The sequence below is a fragment of the Megascapheus bottae genome, chromosome 3 (genome assembly GCF_031878675.1).
Source record: "Megascapheus bottae isolate mThoBot1 chromosome 3, mThoBot2.hap1, whole genome shotgun sequence".
Classification (NCBI taxonomy): domain Eukaryota; kingdom Metazoa; phylum Chordata; class Mammalia; order Rodentia; family Geomyidae; genus Megascapheus; species Megascapheus bottae.
In genome coordinates, this window is record NC_143511.1 from 85,084,015 (window position 1) to 85,107,017 (window position 23,003).

General features: G+C 51.6%; 1 protein-coding gene across 1 annotated transcript in view; it reads right to left on the minus strand.

The window, feature by feature from the left end:
* Positions 1–22,237, minus strand: part of Eeig1 (estrogen-induced osteoclastogenesis regulator 1) — a 32,454-nt gene extending 10,217 nt beyond the window's left edge. The window contains exons 1-4 of the mRNA XM_090330712.1: positions 21,680–22,237; positions 3,578–3,698; positions 3,332–3,361; positions 464–580 (exon numbers count right to left, since the gene is read on the minus strand). Of these exons, the coding sequence (XP_090186838.1) occupies positions 464–580; positions 3,332–3,361; positions 3,578–3,698; positions 21,680–21,825 (414 nt within the window). The 5' untranslated portion in view covers positions 21,826–22,237. The remainder of the gene's footprint in view (positions 1–463; positions 581–3,331; positions 3,362–3,577; positions 3,699–21,679) is intronic.
* Between the last annotated feature and the right edge of the window lie 766 nt (positions 22,238–23,003).

The window sequence follows — 23,003 nt, forward strand, 5'->3', positions numbered from 1 at the left end:
GGACTTTTTTTTTAGTCAGCCGTGGGGCTTAAACTTGGGGCCCGGGTACTTACTGTCTCAGCTACTGTCGCTGAGCTCTTCAGCTCAAGGTTAGCACTCTACCTCATTGAGCCACAGTGCCATTTCTGGTTTTCCTGTGCTTAATTGGAAATAAAGAGTCTCACAGACTTTCATGCCCAGGCTGGCTTTGAACCGTGATCCTCAGATCTCAGCCTCCTAAATAGCTAGGTTTACAGGCATAAGCCACCAAGTGTCCAGCTCTCAGGGACTTTTCTACCCACCCTGGCCTTGAATTGCCATCCTCCCATTCTCAGCTTCCCAAGAGTTGGAGTTATAAATGTGAGCCACTGGCTCACTGGCTGAGAATCTGTATTTTTAACAACTCTCCAGGTGATTCTGATGAAAAGGTAAGTTTATACCCTCCCCTCAGTTGGAGTGGAAGAGGAAGCAGGGGCCCTGGTACCTTGAGGATCGAGTTGTCTTGACGGGTGTTCTTTGTGTCATAGCCCTCCAACAGACAGCAGCGCACAGTGGAACCTGAGCCAGCAAACTCAGCCAGGTTCAAGTCGGCAAAGCCCAGCTAGGAGGGAAAGAGGAGCATGTGGGAGGCTGCAGAGTGTGGGTGTGTTGCAACAGATGCACCACAAGGGTTAACTGGGCAGGGTGGGGGAGGGGAATGCAGATGCAATAGGCCCACCCCACATCCCTGACTGACTGTTGCATAACCAGGATTCAAGGACAGAGTCCCTGGGTCAGAGGCTCCAATGTAGCAAAGCAAGACGCTCATATCCCTGAGTCACACAAAGCGCCTTTTGTGCTGGGTCCCAATGTGCACCGGGGCCAGCGTGCCAGAGATGAAAGGACATTGTTGTCTGTGACACAGACACATTGTTCCCTGGGAAACAAGGCTGTGCTGTTGGGAGCTGCCAGGAGAGCAGGCAGAAGACGAGGCAGGGCCCATGGGAACTCAGTGGTGGGCTACGGGATGACACACCTCCTCGGGGGCCCAGGAAGGGACCCTCTGAGAAGTAGACATTCCCTGGAAGATCAAGGGGCGAGGGACAAGTGCACAGCTTCCAGGGTCTGGACTGGTCCTTGGAGGACTGGGACTGCTTCTTTGACGCTGAGTCCAGGTCAGAAGTGAGAAACAAGGAAGGAAGTAACAGGAACATGGGGAGACCAAGAACCAGATGGAGCCAACCTGGCCTGACCCAAGGGGAGACAGTTTGAAGAGAGAAGGTAGTAGGCTTGGGGAGTTCACAGACTAGCAAACACATCAGGGACATCCACCACCAGCTGTATCCAGCACCAGCTGCATACAAGTCTCTAGCTGTGGTGTTCAGACACAGAAGCTCCAGAAGCAAGGAACTGGATTGGGATCTCAGACTCACTGACTCAGTCATAGACGGATGAGGATACAAAGTTCAGGAAGGGGAAGTAATCCATCCAGCAACACCCAGAGACAGGACCGAAACCAGGCCTGATGGTGCCAGGTCCTCCCAGAGAATAGCAGGGATGCGGCCCGGGCACATGCTGAGTGCCCATCACGTCTATGTGCTAGTAGGTTTCCTTAGCTAAACAGAGGTCCCCACCCTCATGAATCAACAGGAGGAGAAACTTACCCTCCACAGCCTGCCTGACACCCTGCCCTCTGCTTCTTCAGAGGGCACGCAGACAAGAGCAGGGCACACAGAAACCCATGGTATTCCAAAGTTCTGGCAATGGAGAGGCCACTCAGCCCCTCCCCTCAGGAGGAGATGTATCCCCTGCTGGGCTAGGATTCCCAGACAACCCACAGAGAAGACTGGACTGAGGGCAGTGCCAGCTTATTCAAACCAGGGCAGCTCCGCACTTGTCTGACACTCAGCTCTGAAGTGCTGAGTTGTCCATAGGGGCTATGAAAACCTGAGGACAATATAGATGTCCAACAGCAGGGACTGGAGGAGCCAACCATCGCCAGTCATGCACTGAGTCGCTGCTGCCATCAAAAACACACAGAAGACTAGGGTGGCATCAAAAGATGCCCACAATGTGTTGAGTAAATAAAAAAACTAAAGCTGTAGAATCTGTCCATCAATTTTCAAAATCATATTGCTTGTGGGCATACAAGTATACATAGAAGGGGCTCTGAATGACATGTATGGTTTTTTCTTTAAAAGGTTAGGGGGAGGGCAAAGGGGACAAAAACATGAGAAGTCATGTTTGAGAAATAATATACCCACTACCTGATGAATGTAACTGTAACCCCTCTATACTTTACCCACAACAATAAGCTGGGCATGGTGGCTCACACCTGTAATCCTAGCTACTCAGGAGGCTGAGATCTAAGGATCAAGGCTCAAAGCCAACCCAGACACAAAAGGACCTCAGACTCTTCTCTCCTATTAACCTCTAGAAAATGGGAAGTGGGGCTTGGCTCAAGGGTAGCCTTGAACTGAAGAGCTCAGGGACAACACCCAGACCCAAGGATAGGGCAGTAGCCTTGAGCTGAAGAGCTCAGGGACAGTGCCCAGGCCAAGTTCAAGCCCCATGACCCACAAAAAAAAAAAAAAAAGCTGTGGTTATGGCTTCGTGGTAGAGCACCTTGCTTAGCATGCACAAGGCCCTGGGTAAAATCCCTAGACACACACACACACACACACACACACACACACACACACACACACACGATCTCTTTACTTTTTTGGGGCTGATACTGTGGCTTAAACTAAGGGCCTGGTGTTATCCCTTAGCTTTGGAGCTCTACCACTTGAGCCATAGCTCTACTTCCAGCTTTTTGGGAGAGATAAGAGTATCACAGTCTTTCATGTAAGGGCTAGGTTCAAACCATGATCCTCAGGTCTCAGCCTCCTGAGATGCTAGGATTACAGAATGAGCCACCAGTGCCTGATCAGAAAGATCTTAACTAACCCAGTGATGAGGTCCTGAGAGAGGTAGAGAGGAAGGGAGACAGAAATACGGTCTCTCCTTTGTGTGTCCTATCATTTGTATAGCAACAAGCCGATACTGTCTTTATATTAAGTACAAAGATATCAATAAAGAAACCCTTTCTGGGGGTGCGGGGGGAATAGGGACCAAGACATGTGAAAGGGTATCAATGTATGGGAATTAATGCACCATCTATCTGGCAAATATCATGTAACCCTTCTATTAATTACAATAAAAAATATATGGAAAAAAAAAGAAACCCTTTCATAGCAATACACCTCAAATAGGGCTGAGTATCTTCAGTATGGAGCAGATATGAGGTGGGAAATCCTTTGGAAACTTCTCTAGGTCTGTCTCCTGCCACCCACCCCATCCTATCATCCCTGCACATGGACCCTCTTACCTTGGAATAAGCCTTCCCACCTTTCAGCTCCTGCACGAGAAGGGAAACAAGAATCAGGAATGACAAGGGAACTGCTAGCACAGCATGCGCCTCCCTGGGTACCACTCCCCCCCTCCCCCCTACCCCCCCCCACAAAGGGGCAGAAACAAGTCCCATATCTTCTCTTGGAAGGGACACATCAGGGAGGAATCTACAATCATCACACCATCAGCCCATGTTCCTCTTGCTCTAGGAGCCCAGCCTCACCTTGCGTACAGACACACGGAAGATGCAGGGGTCCAGCAGGCCTGTAGCTGGGTTGGCACTCATCTTACACACAAAGGTGAACCTCTTCCGCCACCGCACACAGTTCTCCTGAACCTCCTCCCTGCAGAGACCAAGACAGACCAGGACAGCACAGGGTCAGAGACATGAACTGTCACTTTTTCTGTGTGATATAAAGTGAAATTAACTTGGGGCGATAGCTCACTCTTGTAATCCCAGCTACCTGGGAAGTGTAGGGAGGAGGGAGTTAGGTAGGCAGAAATCAACCCCAGTAAAAACCAAGACCAATCATGAAATAACTAAGGCAAAATGGGACTTGAGGATATTTTTTTACGTGGTAAAGGCACAAATGGTAGTACCCCTGCCCGGCAAGCACTGTAGGCCCTGAGTTCAAATCCCAATACTGTCAAAATAAAACAACTATTTCCCCAAGAATATGCTAGTCTATTTGTTGTAGAAACACAAAAAGCACTCAGTGAAAAGGGAAGAAATGCATTCAGCCATTAGTAAGGTCAGGCTGGGGAAGCTGCCCCCCCACAGGAGCCAGCCCACTGACTAGCCTGTACCTCCTCCTCCACCACCCTGACGTTGGCTGGCAACTACCATTACATGTGGCCCTAACTCACATCAGTCTGCTCAGCGGGACCATTCCAGACCACCAGCCAGTCAACTGCTAAGTTGGCTGGGCCTTCCACTGGATTCTGCCACACTGGGGTGCCTTCTTACCATCAATAGTAGCACCAATGATAATCACAGCATCTATCCCTATGCAGTGCCTTCTGTGTGCCAACACTGTCAAGGAACTGGAATCTGCCAACAATCCAGCCTCTTTCAACAAGGCTGGATGCCTTACGAATGGTGGGCACAGCTCATGCAAGCCATACCTAGCTAATTTGAGGCTCTGCAGAATTTGGGTACAATAGCAGCAGCAGCAGCAGCAAAAGCAAAAGCAAAAGCAACAGCACCAGCAGGTAGCAAGGGCAGCTGAGCTCTGCAACACTGTAGTACTCCCTGCCCCCAACCCTGGCAGAACTGGAGCTCAGGAAGGGGTGGCTACGGAAGGGCGGGGGTGGTGTGACACAGCATCACAGCTCATCCTACCTAACCAGCCAGCCAAGCAGACAGCTGAGGAAGTGACCTCTCTCCACTCCATGTGACTGGAGCACAGGTCACCTGCCAGATCGGGGCCTAAGGGTGAAGGTCATCCTCAGCCAGGCATCTCCTGACCACCAGCGTGTTTCTCTCTCATAGCTGTCTTGGGCCATAGGTCTATGACTCCCTCTGCTACAGATGATGGCACCAAGGCTCCAGTCACACTCCTAGTATCTGACAAAGCACCCCAAAGGTAGATATCCACCTTCAGAGCCAGAGCACTCAGCTATCACCTCCGCTGGCTGGCACAGAGCCCAGGAAGGCCTGGCTGCTGGAACCCATAGAGCTGGGGCCAGCAGTGCCCTGTTGTGGACTGAAGGCATCACTTGTGTCTGTCTGTTTGAAACTTCACAATTCTTAAAAGGTTAATATAGAATTACCAAGTAAATCAGCAATTCTGCTCCTAGATACACACCCAACACTAAGGAAACTTACATCTACAAAACATTTGTATATAAACACGCACCACAAATTTATTCCAACCGCTAAACATGAAGATACCCTACAATCCCACCAACTAGGAAATGGAAAGTAACATTTGGTCTATTCATAGTATGGAGAAGAAATAAAAGCACTTACAATGCAACATGGGCTAACCTTCAACATACTGACACTAAGGGTAAGGAACCAGGCACAAGGAACCACACAGTATGTGACTGCATTATTAGGAAATGCCCAGAACAGGCACTGGGGAGGGACAGCTAATGGATGTGCGGTTTCTTCGTGATGAAAATGTTCCACAAATGACTAGTGATGGATGCACAGCCATGTGAATGTTGGAAAACACCACCTGCGGACTGAGGGTGTGGCTCAGTCGTAACAGTGCTTGCCTAGCATGTACAAGGCTGCAGGTTCAACCTCCAGAACTTCAAAAACATACAAACTCAAAATCTTGAACTCTATGCTTCATTCCCCCCTCAACTGAAGTGTTCCTCTTCTCTGGAAAAAAAAAATACACAGAGTATTAGCTACATGAAGAATGCAGAGCAGAAGCTGGATAGAGATGAGAAGGTTGGTGCTCAGGCCATCTGACTCTAAAGCCTACTTTTCACCACACTCACAAGTGTGTTAAGATACTGTGTACCATCTCCCCACCCCTCGTTTCTTTTTAATTTTTTGTATGAAAAAAATTAGAGAGAAAGTGGGTGTGGCTATTCAGGCAGGTGCTAGCACTGACCCTTATGGCAGTGATGTTGGAGCAACGCTTGGTAAACAGGAAAAACAGTAAGGAGAGAAAGAGGAAGAGATCAGCGAGAACTAGGGGTCAGGTTCTGCTGGGCACCATGATGAGGACTCTGGGTCTTATACCAGTAGCTGTCCTTCACCCGTGGATGGTGGCTTAGACAGAGCCAACGGCAGATACCCAGGAGACAAGTGGAGGGACAGAGGAGAAGACAGGTGCCTCTAAGCCAGAGGGAACTTGAAAGGATTAAGAGCTGAAGCAAGGGCTCAGCTCCCAGGTAGACCCCAAAGCCCTACCCTACCCAAGAGTAGGAGAAGCTTCTGGAGACCTGAGACCTGAGGAGGCTGGGGCTCTGGGTGTGTTAAAACACCCCGAGGGATTAGGATCAAGCTGAAAGAGAATTGTGGGCTTTTTCTCCCCACTTTGAGAGACAGCCATGGGAACGCCAGCCAGGAAGCTAGAGGCCCATTTGTGGTTCCTGCCAGTCCTGCCAAGTCAGGCCAGAAAAGCCACGTGGAGCCCTCTCAGGCTCAGGTGACAGGCACACTCACTCCCTCTGCCGGAAGGTGACAGAGCTCTTAGGATCAGAGATCAGGGAAGGGCCTCTCTCCTGTTCCCACAGGGCTGTAAACAATCACTATTACATGTCACCACTCCCATGGGAAGAGGCTGGTTGCCAGGCCCTGACCCACCCCCAGGGGGGTCACTGTGAAGGTGAAATAAACACCACAGCAGAAGGCACTTCCTGAAGACCTGAATACTGAGAGATGGCTGTTTACCTGGCCCACTCAGACACACTGTGAGGCCTCCTGAAAGTCCCAGACTAAAGGCTGAAAAAGCAGTCTCTTTACTCAGGTCCATCTGTGTTCAGGACTTGTGTCACAGCCCTGCAGGATGGCACAGGCTTTAAGCTAGGCATCTTGAGAAGGCTGGAATTAGGGCCCAGGGCAAGAACAATGAGATGAATGGGCTCAGGCCTGGAGGTGGAGGAGGGATGCTGGCAAAAAAAAGGCAACAGTGAGCCAAATCAGTCGTTCACACCTGTATCCTAGCTATTCCGCTCTTCCACTTGAGCCACAGCTTCACTTAAGGATTTTTGGAAATTAATTGGAGATAAGAGTCTCCTAGACTATTCTGTCCAGACTAGTATTGAACTGTGATCCTCAGATCTTAGCCTCCTGGGTAGCTACTCCAGGCTTGAGAGCAGCAACTAAAATGATTTAAAAAAAAAAAAATTAAGCCGGGTGCAGTGGCTCGTGCCTATAATCCTAATTATTCAGAGGCTGAGATCTGAGGATCATAGTTCAAAGCCAGCCCAGACACTAAAGTCCGTGAGATTCTCATCTCCAATTAACCACTAGAAAATGGGAAATAGGGCTGAGGCTCAAGGGGAAGGGTGGTAGCCTTGAGCTGAAGAGCTCAGGGACAGCACCTAGGCCCAGAGTTCAAGCCCCAGGACCACTACCACCACCAAAAACAACAACAAATTAGAATGTCCAAGACCATGGGGTTCAATCCCTAGAACCAAATAGATAAGTAAATAACATGACAAAACCACGGCCCAGAGAAGATAATTCCCACCTAAGGAGGCCCAGAACTCCCAGCTTTTGGTCCCAGGGACAAATGGCTTATTTATTCTGGTAAGAAGACAATGGACAGAAGAAGGGAGCAACTAGCTATATTTGACCCCAGTGTAGATGTGTGTTTTTTTTCCCCAAGCATTATTCCCATAATCAACATTTAAATTTTAAAAGGAAAAAAGGGAATGAAAGCCTCCTGGGCTATCTGATTCACTCCCAAGTAGGGCCATCCCAGGCAATGTAGGGGACTTGCTGGCAGGGCCGGAAGTGACTTCCCAACCTGAAGTTTCAGGGTGCTTTCCCTACCACTGCTGGTAGGGACAGGTAATTACAGACACCAATTTCATTTTTAGTTTCAAGATATACAATTAGACACAAATTCCAGTAAGGCAAGAGAGTCCTCCACCCACCACAGCCACCACAGAAGCCGATTTCAACTATTTCTGAGCTCTCCTGAAATAGTGGCGGCCCCCCAGGCAGCTGTCCTCAGAACACTCAATCTCCCCAGGCTCTCCTGGCCCCGGGAAGGCTAGTCTAGTAACCTGACTGTCTCTGGCATCCATGCAGAGCAGTACGGGGACACCCAGAACTAGACCTCCATGCTGAGCTAGTCCTTCATGCGACACTCAGAGACTTACTGTGGTGCTGGTTCTGGGTGTGAGCACCTGCGTGAATCTCCCGCAGGGCCCTGGGCAGAACAGGGGACAGAAGACACTGCACAGGAAGTGATTGGCAGTCACTAGGGTCTTGGAGGAAGGAGAAAGGCTGCAACAGCCCGTAACAGGGTGGGTACATTTTAAAATGTTGCCTTCTGAAGAGATGGAGGGTAGCAAACCAGGCTGCAGTGAGTCACTGGCCTTAACTCTCAGAGAAGTTTAGAGGTCCCAGCAAAAGCTGTCCCAAAGTCTAGAGCTCCACAGTCCCCTTGCTGCTACATTCCAGCACTTGGAGCTGTCTACAGGCTACCAGGGGCCCATAGGGTCTCTCTGCATAGTTGGTGCTAAAGTATATACATGGATGGTAGATATCACAGGATCAGAAGGCTAGGGAAAGTGAACCCGTGCGACTGGTGACTACAAGGTGACCCTGTGACCACCCTCCGTTCTTCACCTTACTAGTTGTAAGTACCTGGCAGGGAGCAGGTGCACAATCTCAAGAGCAAAGTGGAGGCTGGGAGCATGGTCTAGTGGTAAATGCTTGCCTAGCATGCACGAAGCCCTGGGTTCAATGCCTTGGTACCACATATACAGAAAAGGCCAGAAGTGATACTGTGGCTCAAGTGTCAAGTGGTACAGTGCTAGCCCTGAGCAAAAAGTGTCCAAGGACAGTGCCCAGACCCTGAGTTCAAGCCACAGGACTGGCAAAAAAAAAAAAAAAAGCCATACATGGTGGCTCACACCCGTAATCCTAGCTACTCAGGAGGCTGAGATCTGAGGATCAAGATTCAAAGCCATCTGGGGCACAAAAGGACCTGAGACTCATCTCCAATTAACCTCTAGAAAACAGGAAGTGGGGCTTGGCTCAAGGGTAGGGTGGTAGCCTTGAGCTGAAGAGCTCAGGGACAGTGCTCAAGCTGAGTTCAAGCATTATGACCCATAAAAAAAAAAAAAAAAATGTCCAGATAGTGCCACTGCTAGGGTCCCCAGGAAGCTCCCAGACCCCTGGTTCAGCCCCTATGACAAAAATCATCAAAAAAAAGTTCTATCACCTAAGTCCTCCATCACCTGCTGCCCAATCTGCTTCTTCTCAGCTCTGCCTACTCCTAGCCTACCTCTCTCTGGAGGCCTTGGTTTCTGGAGGCGTGAGCAGTCTCACTGATGCAATCTAGCTAGGTTCCCAGCTGGTGAGAGAGCTATCCCAGGCCAAGAGAGCAAGAGTCGAATAAGGAAATCATTTAAATCCACATCTGCCAGTGCTTCCCCTAAGAGAAGAGTACGGCTGCTTGGGGAGGAGCCCACCCCAGGGACCAGCCAAGGCATCTATCCAGGGGCTATGAGCCAGAAGAGCCAACGTGGCAGCCCAGCAGTGCTTGGCTCCTGCCAGGAGTCCACAGCCACGTGCAGGGGAAGCATCTGGCTCAGCCAAGCCCCTCCTTCCATAGCATGGGCAGCAAGAAGTTCTCAGAAGCCAAACCGTTTAATGCCTGACACCCCTCCATCTCATCCCTCTCCCCCTCCCTGTAGCCAGCTCCAAGCTGCCTTTCCTGCTCTGCTGCCAATGAGAGTCCTAAGAATGGCTCAGGGGGATTGTACATGAGCTGGTAGTACTAGTTGGCATCAGTGAGCCAAAGAAGCAAAGCAAGCATCCATTTGAGGCTCTGGAAGCTCTTAGGACAGACAAGGGGTAAGGGGCAGGCCAGGAAATTCATGCTTGCTGGGGAACAGTTAAGGTTAAAAAGTGTCAAGGTTGGGGCGGGAGTTTGGCCTAGTGGTAGAGTGCTTGCCTAACACGCACAAAGACCTGGGTTTGATTCCTCGGTACCACATACATAGAAAAAAAAAAAAAGCCGGAAGTGGTGCTGAGGCTCAAGTGGTAGAGTTCTAGCCTTGAGAAAAATCCAAGGACAGTGCTTAGGCCCTGAGCTAAAGCCCAGGACTGGCAAAAAAAAAAAAAAGTGTCAAGGTTGCTAGGCATGGTGATTCAAGCCTGTAATCCTAGCTACCCAGGAGACTGAGATCTGAGGATAGTGGTTCAAAGCCAGCCCAGGCACTAAAGAACATGAGACTCTTATCTCCAGTTAAGCACCAGAAAATGGGAAGTGGGGCTGTGACTCCATGAGTAGGGCAGAAGCCTTGAGCTGAAGAGCTCAGGGAACAGCGCCAGGCCTGGAGATCACGCCCCACAACCACCAACTACAACACCAACACCAACAAAAAGTGATAGAGCACTAGCCTTGAGCAAAAAGAGCTCAGGGACAGTACCCAGGCTTTGAGTTTAAGCCCCACAATGAGGAAAGGAAAAAGGAAAAAGGGGAAAGGGGAAAGGGGAAAGAGGAAAAAGGAAAGGGGAGGGAAGGAGAGGGAAGGGGAGGGAAGGGGAGAGGAGGGGAGAGGAGGGGAGGGGAGGGGAGGGGAGAGAAGGGGAGGAAAGGGGAGGGAAGGGAGAAAAACTCAAGGCACAGTCATGCCAGTTTACCTGCTTACAGATATAGGCAAGTGAATGTCCAGATCTCTCTCCCCTTTGCCCAAGAACCAGATTATGTGGGTGGCTCAAACTATAACCTGGATAAACATCCAAGCATGTGTTTCTCAACTGATGCTAGAAGTTCCACCCTCTTTTACATTTTTTTTCTATTTTAAACTCCACCCCTAGACCCAGTTACTCCCCCTTAGGTGAAGGGATCCAAAGTAAATTGTTGATTCTGACCCAAGTGCTGGTCCAACCCTACCGCCCTGTGTGGCCCAGACCAGTTCTTGCTTCCATCCAGGGCACCCTCCCATGTGCTAGGTGCTTCCCAAACACTGGTTCCTGCTGAAAGCTGAGAGTTCACAACTATAATCCCAGCTACTTACAAGGTTGGGATCTGAGGATTTCAGGTGGAAACCAGCCAAGGCAGAAAAATTCAGGGGACTCTTAAAAACGCCCAAAGTGAGAACAATGGAAGGGGTTATCACGACCAAGGCACACTGAACTTATGAACTGATTAGATTTGTAACCCACTTGTACCCCCTCCCCCTGCAAAAAAAAATCCCAAGAAGTGTGGATCAAGTAATAGAGCACCAGTCTTAAATAGCCAACTAAGAATGTAAGGCCCCGAGTTTAAGCCCCAGTTCCAGCCCAAACTGAGATGATGCTCCCAGAAGCCAGGTCCTACAAACATGTACTACACCAAGCCTCTCCCTGTCTGTCCTCCCAGATCAACACTTCCACATCACTGGCTAAGAACCTAAGCCCAGAGTGGGGAAGTCACCTGCCCAAGGACTTCCAGCCAGGAAATCTACCATTTACACCCATACAATCTGAACTCCCTGGTGCCTAAGCTGAGCACCTATGCCAGGACTGCACTGGGCCAGAGGCCCCAGGAATTCAGAGCAAAATGACACAGTAAGGTATGGATACAATCACAACTTTCCCTCTCAGAAACCAGGACTAGTGTCCTCAGAGTTGGAGGAAACTGGTTCTGTTCAAATGACTCTACTTTCTTTCTTTTGTGGGGCTTGAATTATGGATCTAGGAGCTAGCCTTGAGCTCTGCAGTTCAAGGCTAGCTCCTAGGTCCATAATTCAAGCTGTCCTTGAGCTCTTCAGCTCAAGGATAGCGCTCTACTACTTGAGCCACAAGACCACTTCTGGTTTTTTGGCAGTTAATTGGAGATAAGAGATTCACGGATTTTTTGTACTGGGGCTGGCTTTGAACGGAGATCCTCAGATCTCAGCCTCCTGAGTCGCTAGGATTACAGGCATGAGCCACCAGTGACAGCAAGGACTTTCCTTTTTGTACCTCTCAGATTCTCAGCAGGCCCATTCAAAAGGCATGAGGATGCAGCCTCTGCCAACAAAACAGCATTTGACCTCTCTGGGTCTCTACCACTACCTTGTCCCGTCTCATGGCAATGTACAAGGCCTGGCATAAACATGGTTGGCACCCACACTGAATTGGGGACAGGGTCTGGCCTTTCAGAAGTATCTGACAAGAACCCCAAGTTCCCCTCAGAGGCAGATGGTCCAGGAAAAGCCCCTGATCTAGTCCTCTTCCCCTTTCCTTGCCGGAGGACCATGGATCTGGCTGGTCATTCCCTCAGGCCCGGAACTGTGCTGGGACAACATCCAGGGAGAAGGCCTGGCAGATGGCCAGGAATGTGTGGCTCCTGACTGACTCAGGCTAGGGTGGTGTTTGATACACCAGCCGGAGAAGGATAGACAGAGGAGGGATACCCGTCCTGAGGGCCTTGTTCCTCACATGACTAGCCTAGGTCATGGTGTCACCCATCCTCTGAGTCTCTCTCCTCTACTGGAGCCCAACCTGAGAGCAGCTCCAATCCCCTTCACATGCAGGCTTCCTCTCCTGGGCCTGGATCTTAGGTGTACTAGCTCCCGGTCCTTGGTACCCCTGCTCCATAAGGGCAACCCTAGGTCTTCCTGCACCACCTCTTGGTAGGGGCTTCCCAGGTGTGGTTACACCTTGTTCTCTACAAGGACCATGACCACCGCTAGATCTGCCATCCAGGTTTCCCCACAGCTCCACACAGTATTTCCTGTGGTTCCCTCCATTTCCGAGGTGACCACAAGATAATCAGGGACCTCTCAGCAGCAGTCACTTATCCTCACAGCCTGGCACCAACTCAGACCTGTTTTTCCAGCTGTTCTCAGCAATCTGAGACTCCAACCACAGGTCAAAAGGCTCAGGGTCAGGCAGGACCACAAGGCCCTGACTCACTGGTATCTACCTCCTCCCTGTCCACTTAATGAATCTCTCTAGACTCAATGACCAACTCTAAACCCAACCTTGCCTCTGTCACAAACTCCACAGGTATTTACTGAGAGCTTACTATGTGAGTGGGGCTGAGCTGGACAATGGGAATACATCCAAACAGGCCAGGTTTTGGACTTATCTAGATCCAAGACAGGCACGGCTAGCCTCAGCCAGATGTATCATGTGATCCTCTTATCTGAAACAAACCAATTCCTTGGGAGCTACAGCAGTCCTGGATCAACCTGCCCCTGGCCCTTGGGAGGCTTATCAGTTATCTTGTACATCTCCAGCTGGGTGCAGGTGGCTTATGCCAGTAATCCTAGCTACTCAGGAGGCTGAGATCTGAGGATCACAGTTTCGAGGACAGCCCAGGCAGGGAAGTTCATGAGATTCTTATCTCCAATTAACCACCAAAATTCTGGAAATAGAGCTGTGGCTCAAGTGGTAGATTGTTTGCCTTAAGCACAAAAGCTCAAGCCCCCAGCACTGAGTTCAAGCCTCAGGACACATATGGACACGGGGATGGATGCACGCACACATGCACACACGCACACACACGCACACAAAACAGTACATCCCCAAAGAGAATATTCTGGACAAGTGGCAATGCTCCCTTCCCATGCACTTCTTTTTTGTTGTTGTTAGTCCTGGGGCCTGACACTGGTTCAAACCCAGAGCATATTGTCTAGGCTATTCCCAAGAGCTTTCCTATCTTAACTTCCCTCCCAGACCACAGGCCTTTCTTAGCTCAGACTGCCTCTGCTTTACCCATTCCCCACTTCAACATCGCGTTGAGACCTGATGCCATAGCATTGACTAGATTCATGTGCCATGGGTGTCCTACAGGGTGGGACCCACATCCTGGGGAAAGGATTAGGACTACAGACACAAAAGGTGCCTGGGAACTGGCAGTAGTGCAAGCCATAAGCATGCTGCTGCCACATCTCCATAGAGTCCAGCCAAACAGAGAGGAAGTAGTGGGAGACAAGGGTGTTTCGTGTGTAGGAAGGAGCTAGACTGTTGCCCTGCTGGTACCAGGCTGCTCACCTACTTTCTCAGCAGAGTTAGCCAGTTTTTAGTCGCTAGGGGCCTGGTTGTGTGGCTCTCCTTCCTCCAGATGAGCACCCCCTACTTGAGGGAGAGAGAGACGCTGTAGGGGCAAAGCCCAGTCACAGTCAGAGCAATCAGAAACACTAGAGCCAACTGCAAAGCCTGAGTCAGGCTTCCATTCTCTCTCTGCCTCTCCAGTCTGCTATTGCTTGGCTACCAGCCATGGGGGTTTATCCAACCCAGTCCTTGGGGCCCTCAGCTGCCTCTCAATTGCAGTCACTGAGTTCATGGTGGCACCCAGCTGCCTGGTAAGCAGTGAAGAGCTGTTCCTGACACTGACTGATACTTAGGGCACCGCAGGGGAGGGGCTGGTGGTACGCAACATGCAGACACCAGCACCCACACTAGTTCAGAGCCAGGGTAGAAAGTCCCAGCCAGGAGCACAGCCAACACACAGCTTAAGTCCCAGGACTAAGATGCAATGAAGGTTGTCACCACCCATAAAGTCTTGGGAGGGAGTTAGATATATGATTGGGGTCTATAGTACAGTGTGATGAGGTCAGAGAGGTGACATGGAAGAAAGGCACTTTCGCTGAGAAACAGGGGAAGGATGGAATGAGGGCTACACCAAGAGCTTCAGGCTTTGTTACACATGCCCTGCCAATGCCTCCACTTTGGTGGGGTGCTCTCCACCAGGACAGCCAGACCTGTCCCTGAGCTGGGTGTGTAGAAGATGTTCCAGCCAGGGCAGTCCAAGCCAACAGGGTCAAGAAAGCATGTAGGCCCTGCTGCCAATGGCCCCTGGGCCCTGAGCAGGGAAAAGAAGTCTTCTTACTACTCCATCAGTCCTAGCCTACAGGGACTGCCAGCCACCACGAGGCACAAACATTTGGCCTACTTCATGTCTCAGCCCAGGGACAGGAGGGCAAACTAGCATAGACCAGGAGCCAAGCTGGACATCTGGCAGGTAGTTATCCAGCTACATCCTTCCAAGAGCACTTTGAGGCAGGCGCAAGCAGCCCTGCTTTAAGAAGGCTGCAAAGGAAGGTCATATTCGAGAACACAGACAGTGAGTGGTAGTTCTGGGGGGCAAAGAAGAAACCTACAGGCAAAAGTCCCTACCAGAACTCTCCTTCCTCTAAGCTCTGAACCAAGCCAAGGATACCGAAGTCAGACACTGATGCAGCTCTGAACCAAGCCATCAGACACACTGTCCCAGCAATTCAAAGCACCTATCAGGAGAGGTGGGCAATAAAGACACTGTCCCCTACACACACACACACACACACACACACACACACACACACACACACACACACACACTAGCTCTAGGTCTCTTGCTAAACAAATCTATGTCTTTCCCTTATATTCAAACCTTTATGTGGCCGCCTGGTTAAGATTTTGATGAATTTAAATTGGCTATCTAATCTCTGAACCAAAGCACTGAATCCCCTGGATCCTGAGGCTGGGCACAGACTCAGCAGCAGCCATCCCAGTGCTCAGGCAGAGTCCCTGGAAAGCAAGGCAGGACTTCTAAATACTAAACAGGCAGGGCTCAAAGTCACTCCAGGCCTCACCAGTGAAGCAGCACCCACACATTTACTGCACAGTTGCTGTTAACCACCTCCACCACCACTATAGCAGCTCCCGGGAGGGAGCTCCAAGCAAGAAACAGGCCTCAGGGAACAGCCTTGGCTCTGCAGAGCCAGATCACCTCAGGTCAGGGTTGCTGGCAGGAAGATGACAGGGACTGCTAGGGTAGTACCTGCCAGATGCATGAAGTTGATACTAAAGCCAGGCACAGGCTGGGCAGACTCAGTCCTCATCAAGGCCACTAGCAACATAATCTAATCTGACTTCAATGGGAGCCAGCTGACCTGGTGCCATAGCCTCAGGGCCCGTGCTTGCCTTTGAGGTCTCCTAGCCTGACCTTGCCCACTTGCCAGCAGGACACTTTTCTCAGGCCTCTCTCTGCCCCTCTGCCAACAAAAGGAAGGCCTTCCACAGGAGATGTGGGGACCAGACTAGCCCAGGGAAAATGATGGGCAGAGATCACACCAGGGTCCAGGGGTGCACAGTGGGGTCAAGCGGAGCCCTGGGCACAGTCCATAAGAGGAGTAAGCCACAAAGCCCCTTGAGCATGTGTCTCGTCTTACAACTTAAAACAAACTGGAAATCAGGATTTTTAGATGATCAACAATTACTAGAGCAATATACAGGTCAACAAACCCCTAGGTGCATTTGGCTACTGTGTACTCTGAATGCTCTTCTTCCAACACAAACTTCTAACCCTCCTGCCCATTCTACTTGCCACCCTCCCCAATCTGTCCCTGCTTCTCCCTATACCTGCCACTGCCCCTCCAGGCCACTCCAACTGTCTCTCACTGGGTGAAGGTTAAGCCTTCCTGTATCCTCAACACTTGGCAGCCAAGAACTATCATCATGGCCAGCAAATCAAGCCACACTGTACCCCTGGTCCTCACAGAACTCTCAAGATCAAGGAACAGTCTGGCCTGGCCACCTTCCACCTTCATTTACTACTGGCCCCCTGCCCTCTCTACACCTACTTCTTCCACCCCTCTCCTAGACATTCCCCACCCCCAAGCAAGTGCCAAGGGTTCTTCACCACCTTCTCCAATCCCCCTCAGTCTTAAGGCTCCCATGCAATGTTCCTTGTCAGGGAAGTCCTCCTTATGTCAGCAATGTGCCCTATAATGAGACAGTGAGTTCCATGAGAGCAAGGACTGTGCCCAACCTGGCTAGGTGCTCATTCAATGCCTGCCAATAAGTGGACAGATGCCTGAAAAAATGCCTATCCATTGTTAGGCATGTCTACTTCAGATCTGCTTAGCCTCCAAGCTCACATAATGTTTACCAGCCATACTTCCCCCACACAGTGTCAGCGCTCAGGAGCAGGGCTATCAGGTCCCACTCACCTACAGAACACAGGCCAAGACAGTCTTAGAGACCCATGCCTGCCACCTCCTCTTCCCTTCTGATGACTCTGTCTGGCATATCTTGCCTCTACGTCTCCAGATAGCCCTTCTCCACTCAGCCCTAGGTATGACACTGGGTGTTCATCTCCAATCTGTCTTCAGAGCTAAACTCTGCACCAAGATATCCAGAGAAGGGCCGCACATGACAGTAGACTCAAATGGCATTGCACAGGCTTTTCCAAGAAGGATGGGTGAGGGAGTGAGGGGCAAGGCCCTGGCCAAGTACATGGCCTATGTGAGGAAAGACCAAGCCAGCCTGGCCTCCCTAGGCGCTGGGCCTGGGCACAAGGCCTCCAGCTTCAGGGCTGACTTGCCCTTCATTCATGTTCAAGGAATTTTAAATGATTCTGCAAGGCCTCCTGTCCCAGTGGGCACAAGGCCGTAGCAATAGAAGGCAGGCAGTGCCTGTGGTTTAAGGAGCCAGGGCTCTTTCAACAGGTTGCTCAAATAAAAACCCCACTGAAAGCCAACCAAGGATTCAAAGCTCCAAAGAAAGGCCAGGAGAGGGGCCTCTTTGAGTCAAAGTCTGCTTTCCAGACTGCCTGGCACTCAAGTACAGAGCAGGAGGAGCCTTTCCTCTCCTCTGGGACTAGCCTGCCTCCTAGGAGGCACAAGGGACAGAGGTGAGGCCCAGACCAGGATCTGCCTGACTGGTGGACCATTTGAAAATCCAATGAAGCAACCCTGGCAAATCACTTCTTTGTCCCAGGCCTCAGTTTCCCCATCCACTGGCAATGAAGGTATTTTTTGGCCTTCCTTTCTTCCTTGCTGTAGTGTTTCCCTCTAACTCCCTTTTCCTGGCACTACCAACTACTTATAAGGCAAAGGGCTAATGGCAGCCGGGAGGACAGTCCTTCTTGGATGTTTGGATTCTTCCTGCCCAAGGGCTACCTTGAGGAGGTTGACTCTGCAGGGACCTCTATGACTACCCCTGCTCAAGCCTCTCTGATGCCTTAGTGAGACACAAAGACTGAAGCAACTGCTCCACTGGGCCCTAATGCTAGCCTGTGTCTGGCATCAAATCCACACAGAGACATTAGGCTCACCTCCTTCCTAGGACTCTACCATAGATCTCAAAGACCCAGTTCAGTGTTTTCAGACTGTCCACCTCTGGACTTTCCTGCACCACAAACCCATGGAAAGAAGCCTTTTCAAAGGTCTAAAGGTGTTATATAAACCAGGAAGGGCTTCAGAAACACTGTCACCAAGATGGAGTGGCTTTAAAGCTAGAAGTGCTGAAGTTCAAGTTATCTTTTACTCTCTCCTGCTGAGTGACACTGGCTCGACTGGTGACACTAGTCACCTCGACTCTCTCAACCCTAGTCCTCTCAACAAGAGAACATCTCAGCTCATGAGGGGATTGTGGTAGTTGAGATACTCAGCAAATCACTGGCCCAGAGTAAGTCTACAGTCAAAGGTGGCTTACATGTGTAATCCTAGCTATGCAGGAGGTTGAGATCTGAAGACTGAGCCAGCCCACACAGAGAAGTCCATGAGACTGTCTCTAAAATAACCAGCAAAAAAGCAGGATTGGAGTCATGCTTTAAGTGGTAGAGTATCAACTGAATAAGCATAAACCCTATTACCATCAAGGCAAAACAAAAATAACAACAAAAAAATGGTGGCTTGAGGTATAAATCCTAACTACTCAGGAGGCTGACACTTGAAGATCACCATTCAAAGCAAGTCAGACAAGAAGGTCTATGAGGGCTGGGAATCTGGCTTAGTGGGAGTGCTTGCCTAGAATGCATGAAGTCCTGGGTTCAAGCCCTCAGCACCATATAAACAGAAAAAAACTGGACGTGGTGCTGTGGCTCAAGTAGTAGAGGGCTGGCCTTGAGCAAAGAAAGCTCAGGGACAATGCCCAGTCCCTGAGTTCAAGCCCTAGTACCAGCACAAAGTAAAACAAAACAAACGACAAAAGAAATCCTTTCCCAAATTCCGTTTACTGGAGACCTCTAGCAGAGCATGTAGCTCCACCTTTCTGGCCTCAGTTCCTTTCCACATAGCTGGAAGGGGAGTGGTATGCTGGAAGGCATACCATCTGGAACACACGCAGCACAGTATTTGTCACAAAGTACAGGTAAACAGACGGTGGTAACTGGGAAGATGACTTGGTACACAGGTGAGAGAAAGATGAGGCTGAGGAACAGCCACCTGTTCTACCTGTTCCAACTGGGACAGGAGAAACTGTGTCCCCAGCTGTTGCCATGGCACTCAACACACAGAAACACACTCCAGCTAGGAGGGTGGATGCTGCAGGGTGGGGCCTCAGACTGTGACATTCTGACACCACCCACACTGCCAACACCAGGACTGAGCCACCTGAGAGGGCAACCCTCCCTGGATCTGGGCCCAGGATCTAGTTTGGTCCAGTTACTCCAGTCCTCTAAGACTTTGGCAGTACGGAAGGGTGGCTGAAGCCAGGACTCTGAAATACTGATCATGGTGGTAGGGGTGTAGGAGGAGGAAATCCTGACTACCTCATCAAAATCCACAAAAGACAAAGCATCTCTACAGTGGCTTTGGGTTCCAATGTGACTGGCTCTTCAAGCCACAATTGCCAGCAGCACACAAGTACCCAGCACCCATTAAATACCCCGCCTGGGGCTTCAACAGAAGTCAGCTCCTGCCTTCTCAGCTCACTGAGGCTTCCTCCAGGATAAAGCTTTAGAAAGGCTGCTTGGTTCAGGGAATCTGAGGCTCCTTGCCAGGGAGGAAGGGGAAACAGGTGAAACCCAGACCATGTGATATGACACATGGAACTTTCCAGACTTTTCCAGATGAGAGAGGGCAAGTTAGGGCAATGGAAATACTAATAGGTAAGGTGACAATGCCTGGAGGGCCTGGTAGGCCAGGTGAGACCTCAGGCTGGACTTGACAGGATTCAAGTCACTGTTCCCATTTCCAGATCGCATGTAGGCCCTTGTTGCATGGGGTATTCTCTTACAATGCCCCTCTGTACCCTGTACTGCTTGCTGCTGCAACAGCCTGAGCTGGACATGGTGCACTATCCATCTCCCTTACAACCCAAGAGGTGGGTATCACTTCCCCATTTTGTAAAAGAGAAAACAGGTTCAGATGTACACCAGGGTAGTGGTTAAAAGTTTGAATCTGGGCCCCATTGCAAATCTAGGCCCCTCAAGCAAATCACTATCTTTGAGGCTCAGTTTTTACCTCTATAAAATGGGGGTGATAATATCATAGGGCCCCCACATCTATCCCTGTTCTATGACAACAGACGAAGCGTGCGTTATATGAGAGGTACTAGTAAGACACAGAACACAGAACCCACAGCTGCTTGCTCTTTCCATCAGAGGGGTTAGGTAAATCACCCAACGTCACTAAGCCACTAAATGGCCAACTCCAGGCCCCAGAGTAAGCACAACTCTCTGAACCATGGGCCATTCTGTGGGGTGGCTCTAGGACCACAGGCTTCTTGGGCTATGTAGAGGATTGCCACCCCCACTCTCTGACCGCAAGGAGCTACCCTCCTCAAATTCCTCAGATAAACAGTTCCCAGCAGAACAGGGAGCCAATTGCTTAGAAAAGGACCCCACCCTATCCACACAGGAGATTCCAAAATCTGTTAGGCCAAGCGGCTCCCCTCCTTCTGGCAGAGCATTTGGCCTTTAGGTTTATCCAACAGGTCTCCAAACTGGCTGAGCTCCACTACCAGTTGCCTTCTGCAAGGACCTGGCATGCTACTTACTTCCTCTTTCTGGGCCTCAGTTTCTACGTCTGTAACACACATCTCTTATCTCACCATAGAAAGCCAGTACCAACTAACTGGGCCCGCAAGGAGGTTTGAGGAGCAAAAAACAAACTAGTAAGGGTAGCACAGTGCTCCAAACCCAGGACCAGGATCTATACCACTATTTAGCTACTGAAAACTCTCCCACAACTCTGATGAAGACACTTGTGTGGGGGCCAGTTTGTAAAAGTGGAAATATGAGCTAGACAGAGCCATGACAGGATCCCCTATCTACTCAAATCCAAGGACCTATTTGGACTGGCCAACGCTGTGTGACCTCAGATGGGCCCAGTCTGCAAGGGGCAGCCTAGACACTTCGTGGCATTCAGCAATAAGCTGAGCCCTGGACTTGCCAAGACAGGGATCAACACAAATCCAAACTCAGGGCTTTTAAGGAGGGCAGCAGCTTCCAGACAAGAGGGTATTTGCAATTCAAATCAGTCCAGCTCCAGCCAGAGAAGGGCCAACACTCAGAGCAGACTGGGCAGGCCAAAATCCAGCCGCCACCACCTCCAGCCCTGACCTAGGAAGACCTGGAACTGGGCCTTCCTAGTCACCCAACACTGCCAGAGAAGCTGTAGCTGGCTCAAGTTCTAAATCACATGACAGCTTCATTGGCCAGCTGGGGTGCAAGGTGGCCTGGAACACCCCTTTTTTTTACTCACTCTCTTAAGGAGCCAGTCCCACTGGGCTCTATATGCCAGTCTACAGAATAGGTCTATTGTGTGCTGCATTCAAAGCCCTAAAACAGTGTTGAGGGGGCGGGGGATCCGGGAGACCACCGGGTATATCTGGCTGGTCACGTGCATACAGGTGCCAGATTGCCTAGGTCAAACTACGCAGACATATATAATCTCCGGACTCACCAGACCTCACAGGGGGCTTCTGTTCTTGTCAAGTGACTAGATCTCGCCCATCAGCCCCCTCCCCTGCAAGAACCAGTGACCCAGTTCTTACCTTGACGACAAGCTGACAAAATCCCCGCCATCCAGCAGCCGGACCTTGCAGAAGAGGACCCCGTTCACGAAGGGGACGGCAGTCAGCTCCTCCAGGGTGAAAGTGGTTTGAAATTTGAATTTTTTCTTTTTCATCAAGAAAGCCATGAGCGAGTTCCCCGAGTCTGAAGCCCCGAAGGCCAAAAAACAAGGGGGAGCCAGAAATCCCCAGGATCCTTTTCTCTACACCACACCCCCTCCTCAAAAACACCAGAGCCCGAGCCCACCCAGATGGATGCAGAGACGGCGAAGTGGGACGAGACCCGAGTTCGGAGCCCCAGGTCTAAACGACCAATCCAGATGGCTGGCTGGCTGGCTTCACCCACGGGGAGCCGGGGCTCGGAGGGGCTCGCAGCGGCCCGGGGCTTCACCGGCATGTAAACAGCGGAGCGTGGACCGGGAGACAAGGGCAGAGGTGGCGGGCGGCGGCGCGCGAGCGGCGGCGCAGCCCGGCAACATCCCGCGCCGCGGACCCCGGGGAAATCACGCCGCGCGGCCGGGCAGAGCCGGGAGACTGAGAGCGGGCGGCGGGCCGGCGAGGCCCCGAGCTGCGGGCGGCCCCGCCTCCGCCCCGCTGGCGGCCGGGGGAGGCGCCTCCCCCGCGCACACGCCCCCGCACCTGGAGCCCGGCGGCCTGCGCAGGTGAGGCCGCGGGAGGCGGGAGGGCCCCCGGGGGCGAGCGCAAGGCACTGTGCGCCTCCGCTGGCAGCGCGGCGGGAGCGCGGCGGGCTGGCAAAGTCCGGCTGCGGGTCTCCTCAGGGCGAGCACCCGATCGGCCCCCGTCAGCGGGGGCGCCGCCTCCTCCTCGGTCCCGGGACCCGCGCCGCGGGGCCTGGCGGAGCTGAGGCGCCCTCCGGCCCAGCCGGTGGCTTCTGCCTCACCCGCCGCTTCAGTCCGGCACCCGGCGAGCAGCAGTGGCGCCGCCGCCGCCACCTCGGACGTGGCCGCCTAAACCCGCAGCTGAGCGACACCGCTCCGAGTTTGCCGAGGCCCTACACTGCCGCCCGCGGAGTCGCGGACGAGCGCGGCAGGGGCGGGGCGCCGGCGGCTCACCCGTCCGCCATTGGGCGACCCGGCGAGGCGTGCGTGGAGCGTCATTGGTGGCTGATGTGGTAGGGCGGGACTTACGGGAGGCCGAAGCAGCTAAGCATTCTTATTGGTGCACGGTCATCTTAGCCCGCCTCCTCGGGAGGGCGGGGCGAAGGAGTCGGAGTTGGGGCGGGCTGGTGGGGGAATGTGTGCAGCCAGGCTGTGGGAGGTCTCGGGGTGGGGAGTCGTAGCTGGCG